This window comes from Hoplias malabaricus, chromosome 4, assembly GCF_029633855.1.
Source record: "Hoplias malabaricus isolate fHopMal1 chromosome 4, fHopMal1.hap1, whole genome shotgun sequence".
NCBI lineage: Eukaryota > Metazoa > Chordata > Actinopteri > Characiformes > Erythrinidae > Hoplias > Hoplias malabaricus.
The window spans coordinates 43,192,499-43,207,257 of NC_089803.1; the positions used below are offsets into that span (position 1 = coordinate 43,192,499).

A 14,759-nucleotide genomic window follows, 5' to 3' on the forward strand; every position below is an offset into this window, starting at 1 on the left:
TGAAGTTTGAAGATAGTAACAGGCATTTTCATTAATAATATTATTATTACATAATGTGAATATATATATATTATTATATATATTTTTTTTCTTATACTCAGCTTTGGAAGATCAAGTCATGACAGTGAGCAGACTAGAGTCTCCAGCCACTTCTGAGTGGACAGCGGACCGTTTGACTGCCGGAGAGTGCTGAATCACCCCTTTTCCAGGGGGCTGCCTGACAATGGACGTTTGGCCCTTTTTTTCCTCTGACATATCAGAGTTCTTATATTTCACTTGTGCAATTCAGATATTTATTTTACCCTCTCAGTGTTGGTTTTTTGTTTTACATTTTTTATTTTATTTTTATTTTTAGTTCTCACATATGTTTAGCTGTTTTAATTGTTTTAAAGTATTATTTTAGCTCTCAAGTTTTCATTGTTACACAGAGGGAGGAAAGCCCTCTGCTAAGGGCAGTACTGTATACATGGTGGTATACAAGTGTACAGAAAAAAAAAAACTATTTATTTAGATAATCTGACTGCGAGCGTGGTCCGGGAGATTGTCTCGAAGCTGAAGAGTCAATATGGCAATAAGCTGTGTGGTCATGGGCTGGTGTCAGCATGGTTAATGTTTTTGTTCACGTAAAGAAACAGTCCACCAACGTTACGAGCCAATAACTCCTGCTCTGAGCGTATTTGGACAGTGGAGTGTTTTGACCCGTACAGAAGAAACTGACTCACTCACCCCCAGAGCTGCAGTGGAGTAAATGTTGGCTCTGTGTGTGTTGTTGGGACCTGTTACATGTGGTTTCCACCATATTATTTTACTCACTGAGGCTGAATTGCCTTGTTCACATCTGTTCTTTGTGAGACACCGCTTCAGCCACTGCTCTTTTGTCTTTCTTTGACGTGGTTATGTTTTAGCAGCTGTCTGACTGTTTCCATCAGTGTGTGTTTGTATGATTTGAGGAGATCAGGACTGGGGCCTTGAGAAATCCTTGAAAAAGCTTGTGGTTTTCTTCCAAATAGAGGAAAAAAACCCTGATGTTTGGAGCCCAAATGTTGTGATCGCTAGTTACTTTTAGGTAAACTGTGTCATTTTGATATGACTTTCATTACTGTTTGTCAGGTTCTGAATATCTGTTGTTATGCTATTGGGACTCACCCCCTACTCTGTTTGATTGAGCTACAGTGTGGGAAGGAGTGTATTTAGGGGTAGAGGTGTGTGTGTGTGTGTGTGTGTGTGTGTATGTATGCGCTCAGCCTCAGTCAGAAATGCCTCAGAACGTGCACTTTAAAGCGAATAAATTGTTACTCCATGTCAAAACGTTGGTCCGATGAAGAGCCTTTGAAAATGTTTATTGTTTTGTACTTCTGCATGGAACAGTCAGTGAAGATGACCAAAGTGCTTTTTTTCTGTGTGCTGGAGAAGAATGTATTAGTTCTCGCTTTAAGCATTAGTTTCTCGGGGAAGGTCAGTGAACACCTTTTCCTTTGTACCTTTTTTTCTGCATTGTGTTGTTCCTGTACTTTGCTTGGGTTTTGTTATTAAGCAGTCACTCATAGCTGACCCATTATGGAAAAATGTGGCGTTTACGAAGAACACTATGTCTGAGAAAGAATAGATGAAAACCAGAAAAAATATCACGTGTGTTTTCCAGACGAGTTATGTATGTATTGAAGATTTATTATTATTATAATTTTTTTTGGGGGGGGGGGACTGATCTGTTTGTATCCGTTAATGCTTTTTACAAAAAAAAAGTAAAGAAAAAAAAAAGAGTGGTGGTCATAGTTTATATTCTTTAAAGTATTTAAGGTACAGACAGAGAAGATGGACAGCAATCCTGGTGTTCCTCTACTGTTTGGACACTGTACATCAAGACACTGTAGTAAACACATTAAAACACTGTGGCAGAATAAACCTCTCTTTATCTTCATTCACACGTTTCCTAATTAAACTCAACATGTGGTGGGCACTGGGGGCACAATGCTGATGCCAACAACTGATCCATGGGGCTGATATTTATCTGCCATATTTTTGAAGCTTATTTATTTATTTATAACCCAAATCCTACACCAAATATTACACTGTATTACATGGATATTAAATACTTACACTAAATATTCAATCACAAAAAAAAGAATGTAGACTGAACATCCGGTCACTATAAAAGTTTTTAACTAATGAGAGCATTTATACGTTTTTACGAGTACATTTTAAGTATTCAAGAATATTATCTTTCTAAAGAAACTTTGAGGTCGCTCAAAAGGTAATGTACCCACCAAGAATGCATTATAGTGGATATAGATCCACCACGAAGACAATGCCATAATGATAAGAAAACATTGAAAGTAGAGATGGAGTACAAGCAACTTAAGAAAAAAGAAGCTTGAGTCTGCTACTTCCAGAACCACTTTACTACACTTGGCCAACTTCCTGGTTTGCATTTATTTAGTTCAAAGAACTCGTAATGGGATCCAGTGACCTTTAGGAAAAAGCACGTTGGAAACATCTGGGTTAGTTTCTTTATCACAAGGTGATCAACTTGATTTGTCTGTTCAACCTAAAAAATTACTTGATGTGGGAAGAAGTAATTACATAAATCAGTGTAATTCAGTGGCACATTTCAGAAACAAGAAACTTAAAGACTTAAAGCTAAAATTATCCTGTGCGTCTCGCCTGACCTTGCTGAGCTGTAGGCAGATTGTAGAACTGAAGCAAGATGACATAGTTTGCCAACAAATTTCTAGAAAACAGCTGAAATGTAACTGTCTGAACATCAGGCACTCATGCAGTTTAGGGGTTTATTGTATTCCCTTGGTAACTTACTCTCAATTTGCATCCTGTATGTGGATCCTGTATGAATATTTATAAATGAGTACGGAGACAAGTGAATAAATATCAGTATTTTGTTTTAATAAATGTATTACTCATGTTTTACAAATTATAAAATTATAAATAAATAGGCATGTAACAATTATAATATATTATTCAGAAACAGATCTGTGATTGTCAAAATCCTTTACAAAATTTTACAGAGACAATGCTAATCAAAATGTTCGGTAAAATACAATTTTATATTGATTTCAGGCAGTTTTTATATAATACCATTTCAAAAACTCCAGTAATTCCTCAGAAATTAATTACCTAAAATAAGATCTATGCTTCTATGCTAGCTATAAGCCAGATGTCAGTGTTCAAAAAGAAAGAATGAGGGGAAAAAGAAAAACAGTTGTCAGCACAGTTCGTACCCTGTTCTATTTGGTTAGCGAAGCCAATGAGGTGGGATGATTACTTTAATCTGTCAATATAAAAGAACAGTGAATGCAAAATGATGTGGAAGTGTGTACCAAACCCAGGAACTCCTCAGATCTTGTTAAAAAGGTTCCAGAGATCAAATGCTCCCAAAGGCAGGACGAGTTTGGGAATGTGTTCAGGTTGTGGAGTGTTTCAGGCCACGCTCTGCCGGCCGCTCTCTCGGCTGAATGTGGATGAGTCTGAGCAGCGGCGTGGGAACTCGATGAATATTCCCTCAGTGTCTGAGTCCAGAGACTCCAGGATCTGATCTACGATGGTCTCTGGGCTGGACGAGCCGCTGGGCAGCGAGGCGTCCCGACTGGGGTCAGAACCCGATTCCCGCAAGCTGCTGGGGAGGAAGGGTCCGGGGGAACACTGGAGGCAGATAGAAGGGGATGGAAGTGGACAACTGCCCTCTGTCTGCTCTGTGCTGCTGGACAGAGCTGCGTCTGGCTCCAGTGAGATGTCTGGCCGGCTGGCTGAGAGCGGCAATGCGTCGTCTGTCTCAGGGCTGGACGGCACGCTGGAAAAGGCTGGCTCCTCCAGACAGGAGGTCATCTCGCAGACAGAGTGACACCGGACCCCCACACTGCTCGCCGAGGCTGTCTCTGTGTCATATTCGGCCACAGGGGTCAGCATGGGGATGTTGTAGCTCTTAGAACGAACCACAGGGTTTTTTGCGGGAGGGTCACCAGGCTTAGGCCAGCGCCGCAGCAGCCGCTTCTCTGAGAGAATAAAAGAGAAAAGGAGTTTCTAATAAAGGTTGTTTCCTGAAGCTGTTCTCCCTGGTCTCAGATTGGTTCCAATGAAGAAAAAACTGTAGCGCAGTTTATTATTTATCACAGCACCATTTAAAATAGTCAAAACTTCACGACGCACAAATATATAATTTAGAAAGAGACTCTGCATCCTTGAAAATAAAATTGCTTTGAATAAAATGTGTTTTTGGCTGCGTCCGCCGAGTCACAACGCAAACTCACTCTTCTGCTCCGCCAATGGTCCACAAAACACCCCTTTCTCTCATCAAGAGTTTTTAGATGCTGAGAGATAAGGTCACAATATTGTGACTTTCCTCAAAATATTCGGACTTGTTTCTGAAGTTCGGAAGCTACATTTTCATGATAGGATTTGTAACAGTCGTTTTAACTTTTATGTCAAAACCTTTTTTAATGGCACCCAGTTTTCTAAACAAGGTTCTAGAAAGGCTCTAACTATGAGATAACTATTGATTTTCTTTTCTGTTTAGAAATGGTTTGGAAGAATATTACTGACCTGGACAGAGACAGAGCCCTGACTTCTACTTTCCATCCAACACATTTGGGATGACGCTGTCCCACTACTTCAGTATAGAGATCATACAACACTGTGCACACAATGGCTTAACACTTAGAAAAGCCCCATCCACTTTGCATTCAGTGCAAAACTCAATGGCCCTAAAGGACATTTGAAAAGCAAAGCAAAATTGCCCAGCTCCAAAAACATTATTTAACACATTGTTCTGAGAAGAGCTCCTCTCACAATACACTTAATGAAAAGGGACTTTATCAAGCAACTCAATCTGCTGCATCACCTCGGTCCGTTCACATACCTCACCGCAGCAGATGGTGTGTGATGGTCTGTGGTCTTACCCAGAACACAGGAATACTGCCCAACAGAGCCGTCATCAGTGTAGAGGCCATGAGTGCCCAGATACGGAGAAACAACCTTCTGAATCAGTCCTTCCAGCTTCAGGTAATCCTCACTCACTCCTCGAATTTCATGCACCCCCTAAAACACACAGCACAGGAGAACGTTTCCTTAAACAGGGATACAAAACCTCTCTGCTCCCTCTTCACAGAGTGACACAGATACAGCCACTGTTTACTTCGTATCATGAAGTAAACAATGCCTCCCTGTAATACCCTTCACTACCCAGACGATGGAGCCAGTCTGTACTGTACACCTTCAATAATTTGGAGATGGTGTCCGTTTTCCGCAAAGAATGTTTGCAAAGAATTACATAAAACTTGCTCTTCATTAACCACATTTTTTTCACAGATAAATGAACACAAACTATAAATAGTGAAGGATGTGGTCATATCTGGGTGATGGCCATGTCTTGGGTGATCGGCCACCACTGAATCTATCGGCTTGCCTTGATGCTCCACCTACACAGAATAAAAGTGACTTTATCAAATGAAAACTGCTCCGAAGACGTAAAGATTTACTGAAGAGGGGAAAACAAATGCATGTGCACACACTGAAGCAAGAAATATGCCAGAAGTCAGAAATATGGGGGTGAATTGTTCCACCTGACTGTACAGTTAAAGCCTTTAATAAACCGCTTTCTTCTTAAAACCTCAGCTAAAATCACTTTACGCATGGGTTTCCTCCGGGTGCTCCAGTTTCCTCCTCTTTCAAAAAAACAGTTGTTAGGCTTGGATTGGCTGCTCAGAAGTGTCCCTGGTGTGAGTAAATGAGTGAATGTGTGAGTGTGTATTGACTGGCGCCCAAATACAGGGTGTGTTCCCACCTTGTGCCCAGTGATTCTGGGTAGGCTCGGGACCCACCACGACCCTGAAATGAAGAAGCAGTTATGGACAATGAATGAATGAATAAAAAGACTTTATTTCTGAATACTTTCACTTTCTCTAATAATTTTAAATAGTACCCAGTGTCGACTTAAAATGCCAGCACAAAGAAAATGTAACATTATTATTATTTATTAGTAGTAGTAGTAGTATTGACACTTTTTGGTACAGCATATTGTTCCTTACTCACAGTTTTCAACCCCAAAGCATTGAGTGCTGTATGAACCACCTCAACTTTCTAATCAACTGCCATTCATTAAATATCAAAGTGCTATGGCCACCCTATGCTATGGTCTCATTTTTGCATCTCCCATGTCAGCTGGCCAGGTGGCCAAAAATACTGAACTTACTTACAGCTATAAAATATAAACATATTTACATTGCTCTGTATTAATAACTGCAACTGGGAACATGATGATGTTTGTTTTTTGGTTGAACACTTCTAAACAAAACAACTAAAGCTGCAGTTTGGCTGTGTTCGGAATTTTAACCAAATAAAGACACTAGTTTATATTCTGGGCAGAATGTCTTACTCAATATAAATGATTATTATTATGCTATCACATAGCATTATGATATAGAGTACATAACATGTTTTGCAGTGTTAGCCTTTTCAGAAATGGAGGAGTGGCTTAGGGAGCCTGTGCTCTTTTTGGGGCTGATTCTTTGAATTTCCACAACAAGGGCACACACCTACACAACAAACCGAGACAGCTTCTCCCTGTCAGTTCAAACCCACAACAATGAAGGTAAGTGGGAGATGAAGGGGGAGTTAGAGAGAGGCAGATGGAGATAGAGAGACAGAGTAAAACAGATTGTGAAAGTGTGAGAAAGTTTATGCGTACTGAATTGTGAGGGCGTGTATATATTAGCTCTTCTTTTCAGTCGGTAGCTGTGTGAATATGATGCCGGTCTGTCTCCCAGCCCACACAAACTGAACAAACAGACAAAATCCAGCCTCTAATTGACAGCTATTTAGCTCCATTATCTAAATAGCATTCGCCTGTCATGACCCTTCTTATAAAATGTCTGCTAATCTAATGCAGAGTCGACAACCGCTGTAAACTGCCAGTGCCCTCCTACCCACACAGGGTTGTGTATAATATTAATACATTCAAAACACAGTATGGTGCTGTGGCATTTTAAACATGTTCTGTATCTCACAGATTAATCTCACTGATATCAATGCCTTGTCCGACAGTGTCAAGATTCAAAATGTTAAACCATGCTGGAGATTAATACGTACGTCATCAATAGTTAAATATCCTTGTTCTAAAATCAGCAATACTACAAATATGGGCAATATCATACGCTGTTACATTACCATCCGGCCTAGCTGCATCTTTTTGTTTAACTGTTCGTCCTGGAGGTAGTTGTGCAGCATGAAATTTAAGCTGATTTTTTTTTTTTCGATTTTCTTTCCTTCATTTAAGTAAGTTTTTTTCTAAGAATTAGAAACAGTAACATGTAAACGTATGGGTATCCAGGGACAAATAAGATTTAAAAGAGAATGTATATACATCCTATACAGAGAACACATTTCTGAACATTTTTACTTATTCCATCTTACTGGAAGAAAGCATTAAGTACAGTCTGTATTAAGGTTAGCAGGAAAATGCCATTTTTAAATGAAATAATTGTAGACATTTACTTATTTTTGATTTCAAATTTAACAAAACCTGTCATTTGAAAGAGGAATGTTTTGCAAATATCAGTATGATTAGATGCAGCCTGAACAGGAAATTCCCATCACTTCTAGCACCACAGTGGCAAATGTAATTCAAAAATTACTTTATTTTAACAAACTTACACTATGGTGAATTTCTTAACATCTTAACTGTTTGATATCCACAGAAAATAGTATTATAAAATGCAATTAATAAAATAATATATTATAATTATTTCATTATTATTTCATTAATTAAAACAAATCATTTAATTACACTGAACATGTATCAATGACGTATATATCAAAATCATTTTAATATAATTGGACTATCAGTTGCACAAAAGCACAGAATAACATTTCTTTAATGCTCACACACACACACACAGGTTATGAGATCTGCATTATCCGCGTCATTATATCTTTTATCATTCTATAATATAAATTAGCAGATACACATGCAGACAGTACTAGTCTAGCACCTTGGTTTTAGTCTAAACTCATACGCTAACAATGGCATAACAGCTAGTTTCTCTCATTCAAATTCAGACAGTGCACCATGGTTGATTGACAACCTGCAACAACAAAGACAAAATCAATAATAGGCGTTCTTCAGGAATGCCGTTGCTCCCTATCACCTGGCGATGGCCAGTTTGAGCCCCAGTGATGCCTCAAACATTCAGGGCTGGGAGTCCAGCAGGGCACAACTGACCCTTCTCTCACACACTAGAAACTGGAAATGCTAATAGCTACCTATTTCTGTACAGTTGTTTATTTTACTTCTTATCTTACTTCCTGTCTGTTAAGAACTCCAAAGTAGAAAAATGTGCCAATCTCAAAGAACTCATTTCCAGCTAAAAATGAAGATATATATATTACTGCACTGAGATCTGCATAAATTCATCAAAACTACAAGTGCACAGCAAATTACTACCAAAAAAAAAACTTGAAATATGCAGCTAATTACTATTACTATATGTAAACCACTTTTCAAGAAAGCTATCCTATATTTTTCTTTCCATGGGATTTCTATGATGAATCTTTGCCTCTGATTTTGGAATGTATGGAGCTGACTCAGAAGAGGGGGCAGAGTGTATTTATAGCAGCATTTCCCCCTGAGTATGTGGGTTAAGGGAGCCTGAGGCCACAGATGAATGAAGAGAGGGAACATGCTTTAGTTTAGAGTATGAAAGAGTCTGTGCTTTTTGGAAACATTTCACCCAGTGTCCACTGAAGCAAATGTGCCTGAGAGAAATTCATCACTGCATAAGGCAACTGGGCAGAGCAAAAACTCCAAAACGTGTCTCTGACAGTAATCTAAGACCAGTTCACAAAAACATTAACGTACAAGCACATTAGTGAACCATCGCTGCACTCTAAAAAAAAGAAAATCTCTTGTATCTCAGATAAGTAAACCCAATAGATGAAAGAGTAACTGTAATATAGACTCACATTATAAGATGTTATTACATGTACCATAGAATGAAAGAGAATATACAAAATAGCTGGACATTTTAATAATAATAAAAAAAACAACCCTCATTTGTGCTTTTTATTTTTAAGTACGTGGCTTAGAGAACAATTCAAAGAATTTTCAAACCAGAAACAAAGCCAAATAAATAGAATTAATGTAAAGGTGTTTTAGACAGCCATGTGAAAAAGTTTAGGCATCCCTTGTCAAATTAATTTATAATCAACCCTGACTTGCATTTTTGAAAGCAGACACCAAATCATGTAAAAAATATTAAATAAAAAGTACCTTAACATATATGTCAAGTAGTCATATATAAACTACCAGACTCATCGGTAAACTCCCTGTTAACACCGCCGTCATTACTACTCATAATGAACTGTTCATGACGTCAAAAAGAGAACACAAGCAAAGGAGAATATGTCAAAGAACAGTCAGTCATTTACTGAACGTATTAGATGTTCCACCTTTGTTTAGAAAGTCAAACATAAAGCAATACAATTTTATTTTTAAAAGATAGGAACATTGCTATCTTATTCTACACGACACATTCACACACACAAGTAACAGCTGTTAAATTAGCATTGAGTAAAATGCGCTTGTCTTAAATTGTATTAATCAAAAATAATTCTGCTTTACCACCCAATATTAGTGGCCATTCATTCAACTGTCTGTAACCGCTTATCCAGTTTAGGGTCGCAATGGGTTCAGGACTAGGGGGCACTAGTTCTTCACAGGGTGACACACACTCACACATTCACTCACACTCTCACACCTACGGACATTTTTGGGTCGCCAGTTTACCTACAAATGTGTTTTTGGACTGTGGGAGGAAACCGGAGCACCCGGAGGAAACCCACACGGACACAGGGAGAACACACCAAACTCCTCACAGTCACCCAGAGCAGGACTTGAACCCACAACCCCAGCCAGGTTTTCATCTTCATCAATAAATACCACAGTAAGCCAATACTGGCCACTTATCGGATGGCACGTTGGCACAGCAGTTTCAAGTCTCGCTCCGGGTGACTGTCTGTGAGGAGTTTGCTGTGTTCTACCTGTGTCCGGTTTCCTCCCACTGTCTAAAAACACACATTGGTAGGTGGATTGGTGAAAAAGTGTGTGAGTGTGTGTTGTCCTGTGAAGGACTGGTGCCCCCTCCAGGGTGTATTCTCGCCTTGCGCCAAATGATTCCAGGTAGGCTCTGAACCCACCGCGACCCTGAACTGGATAAGTGGTTTCAGACAATTAATTAATGTATTGGCAGGAATTATTGGATTATCAGATTTTTAGCCCCATTAACTTCAGGTGGTTTTAAAAAGAAATAAATAAACATCCCATGAGCTGGAGAAGTTTCTTAAGCCTTTTGCAAAATAATTCTCTGGAAAGCAGCACTAAACTACAGTCTTAGTCTACAGAACTTTGGCAGTAGTCTCCAATATCCTGTCAAATCAGCCATGAAGGAACAGATATGCATCCTCTTTCAAAGTGGATTCCCACTGACATCTGTTAGTGTAGTTAAATAATGCTCTGCCTACACAAACTTCAGGCCAAATGTAACCACAGTAACTAAAAAGAATTGCTCACACTCTTTGAATTTTTATCGAGATCAAAGCTACTCTTTATGTAATGCAAAGATATCAATGATTTAATATCAGTCAACTGGTCCCACAGTGTCAAATAAGGATTTCTAATCACCCTCTCTATCTTATAAAACCACCTTCCTCTTGTAGTCTGATAGACAGACTGTTATGACCCAGACATGTAGTAGAAACCACATATTTTTCTAGGCTCATTGTTGTGTAGTTTCCTGGCATTTCACAATGATAAAACATAAATAGGGTTTGAATCATGATCAGCAGGCATAATGAATCAGAGGAAATCTGAAAATATGAACCTGTAGTGAAACTACCTGTCTCTACACCCATTGTCTGCACATGTGTCTAGGGTGCTTAGAAACAGGTTTCTGTTTTGTTATACTTTGTTATACTATTTTACTGTGTGAGACAAAGAAAAAAGGAAATGAAAAACAAAAGAAATAAAGCATTGTACTAGTAACATGACATAAAGAAGAAAATGCATCAAGGTAAACATAATAAAGCACTAATAAATACTATATAAACTGACAGTAGATCTGCCATTTTCATTTGTCAGATACGTTATTACCACTTCAGAAGCTTTTTTTTTTTTTGCTATACTACTACATTATGCAAAGCACAAAACAAAACAGGATAATAGAAGCATCCCACTGCTTCTATTATAGCAAGTGTAGTCACTACTTTACTGCAGATATGCATAAAAGAAAGCACAAAACATTGTTTAAGTCATGAATTAGGAGCTTACCTGGAGTATGAGCAACATCTGTATGATGGAAGGGGGCACACGGGCACGGGGCCGAGACAGGGCATCTTCTAGTTTTAGATTCAGAGTGATGATATTCCTGAAGTGCAACAGAGCCAGCTGCCTCACCGAGGGCTCCTTACCCTACACACACGCACACACACACACACACACAGAGAGGCATGTTTTTATGCTCAATATCATTTCTTACTTGCCTAATGGTTAGAGAAGACGACTTAGGACTGAAAGGTTTTGGTTCGATTCCCACTACCATCAGGAAAATTGTGGTAGTGGGAGTGAAAGAACAGCACTATCCTCCTCCCTCAATCCACGGCCGAGGTGCCCACAAATGCACCCCGGAAGCTGGGGATGGCTGGCCCACCACACTGGGTGTGTGTTCACAGCCCCTAGTACACTAGTGTGTGTATATGTTCACTGCCACAGGTTGGTTAAGTGCAGAAGAAATATTTAGTTATGCATTGTGCAATGACAAATAATTGCACATTTTATTATAATAAACATTCAATCATATGTTATTGAGATTCACCACTCTGAGATGAAGCTAAATTCAGCTTTGTACTCAGCAGCTTTTTGTATGAATTGTGTGCTGACTATAGAGTATTAAGTTCCCCATCTTTCCAGTTTGTGTGAGTCATTCCCAAGTCAAAGGGTCAAATTCTCACATAAGGTTAGCTAAATATTTTTGGCAGTTTGACCACACAAGCTGTGCCTGCTACACATATATCTACATTATTTATTACCACAAGACTGAACTCTTGCTAATCGGTTCCAAATCAGTTCTCAAAAAAGTTGGTTCCCTGTCTCTCTCTATTAATAATTCATGTGTATCTCCTTCTTTCCTGGTTCGTAATCTGGGTGTCATCCTCAACTCTTTCACTTGGTGCCCACATCAGTTCTATAATCAAAACGTCTTATTTTCATCTGCGTAATATTGCCAAAATCAGGCCATCTCTTTCTCAATCTGCTGCTGAAATCTTTAATCATTCCGTCATCTCCACCTGTTTAGACTACTGCAACTCTCTTCTCTTTGGCATCAGCTCTTCTTCTGTCCACAGACTTCAGATTGTTCCGATTTTTGCTGCTCGCCTTCTCACTCGCACTCCAACATCTTCACTGGCTTCCCATAAAGTACTGTATTCAACTCAAAATACTTCTTCTCACTTACAAAGCTCTAAATAACCTTGCTCCTTCATACCTGTCTGCTCTTCTCCATCCCTAAAACTTATGCACACACTCAGGCCTTCCTCAGCCGGGCTGCTCACTGTCCCTCCTTCCAGCCTCCACAGCTACAGCGCTTTCTCTAGATCTGCTCCGCGACTCTGGAACTCTCTTCCCCCTCCTTCACACATCTTTTCATGCTTGTACTGTTTGTTAATGTTTTGTATTCTGTATTTGTTCTGTTCTGTATGTCTTTGAATGTGTTCTATGTATTAAACTCTCTGTAATTCATTTAGGCAGTATGTATCAAGTGACAAATATGGTCAAAGGTTGCAGTACCTGTACTGGGTAAAATATGGCTTGCAGCATGGAGAGCACATCACAAAAGAAAAAATCCCAGGTTTCAGCAAGGGAGTCCAGCAACTTCTGACCTGCACAGACAACCAAGGGGTTGATACACACATCACCTGTCAGTAATCCTTGAGAACATACGCTCCACATTCAAGAAAAGAAGACACTCGTTATTCTTTTGTGTCTGCGTTTTTAAAGGGTAAAGGAAGTTGTTAAAAGCCACAACAGAAGATAGATGTGGGAGGGCAAGCATTCAGCTGGAACTGATAAAGAGCAGTACTTTTCAGCTAAACACACACACACACAAACATAATAAGCACCCATGCTTTTGGAGATCTGCTGCAAACTCACTCACACAGAGTGAGAGATTGCATTCACTCCCCAACAGGTTTCTAACAGATGTAGGAATGATGAGGGCAGGAGGGAACTCTGTTTTTATCAAAGTCAGAAAAAACATTTCTAATTAAAACCAGATCTTCATATCTATTTCAACTAACTCTCTAGTTTCACCTAAAAGATTTTGCAGTCGCTTACCTTCATAGAATCTAATTTTGTCTCGCAGTATCACCATTCCCTTGGTTAGGAGTTGGTTCTGTGAAAATAATTATAATAATGCATAACTCCTCATAACACATCATACTACCTCACCACTTCAATCTGCATGTTTAAATTTGCATGGTCATCCATCCATCCATCCATGATCTGTAACCGCTTATCCAATTTAGGGTCGCGGGGGGTCCAGAGCCTACCTGGAATCATCGGGCGCAAGGCGGGAATACACCCTGGAGGGGACGCCAGTCCTTCACAGGGCAACACAGACACACATATTCACACCTACGGACACTTTCGAGTTGCCAATCCACCTGCAACGTGTGTTTTTGGACTGTGGGAGGAAACCAGAGCACCCGGAGGAAACCAACGCGGACACGGGGAGAACACACCAACTCCTCACAGACAGTCACCCGGAGCGGGAATCGAACCCACAACCTCCAGGCCCCTGGAGCTGTGTGACTGCGACACTACCTGCTGCGCCACCGTGCCACCCTTTGCATGGTCATATATTGAGCAAATATACTCTTACTGCTCAGACACTTCAATAGTTTTTTTTTTTTTAAATGATCAGTTTTCCCAGGTGCCTAAAGCTATTACACAGTACTTAGGACACTACAGGTTACAGAAACCAGTTGGAGTGCAGTTCCTCTCATTGGTTGGAGCAGATGAGAGGAATTCCTGGTCTGGAAACACCTTTCCCTATGCTCCTTATCGGTTTCCTTCACGTGAGTGAGTCACAACTTGAGGCAGGCCATGACAACAAGTGGAAGCTTATAAAAGCAGTGATACCGTCAGGGAAAATCTGCCTAAGCCATATAACTTTTCCGAGCAATGTGGCTTCAGTCATATCTTTGTGTGCTGAATTATACTCCGTCTCAACAGCTGTTAATGTGCTTGTACAGTACTTGACACAGACAGTGTATCTCTAATTGAACACAGAGTGATAAAGAGAAAGAGAGACTGGGATTTTAAAAAATCTCCCTTTTAATTTCCTAATTAAACTAATATAGACAAATAAAAAAATAAAGCCTACATCATTATTTCACGAGTAAAGTATGAAATTTATATGTTTTAGCATTTGCTCACCTGCAGGTATTCCGTGAAGAAGGAGCCCAGCTCAGTCTTCAGCAGCTGCCTGCAATACACAAGCCAGAGTAAGGAAATAAATGATTAAGTAGGTGGTGATAAAGTAAGAAAAGAAATAAAAGTGAGAGACAAATTGAAGAACAGAAGTGAACAAATGAATAAACTGAGTGTTCCCCCACCATTCAAAGCAATGCTAGCCACAGTGCTCTCCTCAAAGTGTGTTGTGAACTGTGCAGTGCAGTGCAAGCAACAGCAGATTTTCCTG

General features: G+C 39.6%; 2 protein-coding genes across 6 annotated transcripts in view; one reads left to right on the forward strand and one right to left on the reverse strand.

The window, feature by feature from the left end:
- Window positions 1-1,906, forward strand: part of LOC136694697 (protein PHTF2-like) — a 58,780-nt gene extending 56,874 nt beyond the window's left edge. For both annotated transcript variants that reach the window (XM_066668459.1, XM_066668460.1), the window contains one exon: window positions 102-1,906. In XM_066668459.1, the coding sequence (XP_066524556.1) occupies window positions 102-122 (21 nt within the window). In that variant the 3' untranslated portion in view covers window positions 123-1,906. The remainder of the gene's footprint in view (window positions 1-101) is intronic.
- Window positions 1,907-2,901: 995 nt separating this feature from the next.
- prr5b (proline rich 5b (renal)) overlaps window positions 2,902-14,759 on the reverse strand; it is a 38,344-nt gene continuing 26,486 nt past the window's right edge. For all 4 annotated transcript variants that reach the window (XM_066668049.1, XM_066668050.1, XM_066668051.1 and 1 more), the window contains 6 exons: window positions 14,495-14,543; window positions 13,391-13,448; window positions 12,845-12,936; window positions 11,330-11,470; window positions 4,908-5,046; window positions 2,902-4,004 (listed from right to left, as the gene is read on the reverse strand). In XM_066668049.1, the coding sequence (XP_066524146.1) occupies window positions 3,433-4,004; window positions 4,908-5,046; window positions 11,330-11,470; window positions 12,845-12,936; window positions 13,391-13,448; window positions 14,495-14,543 (1,051 nt within the window). In that variant the 3' untranslated portion in view covers window positions 2,902-3,432. The remainder of the gene's footprint in view (window positions 4,005-4,907; window positions 5,047-11,329; window positions 11,471-12,844; window positions 12,937-13,390; window positions 13,449-14,494; window positions 14,544-14,759) is intronic.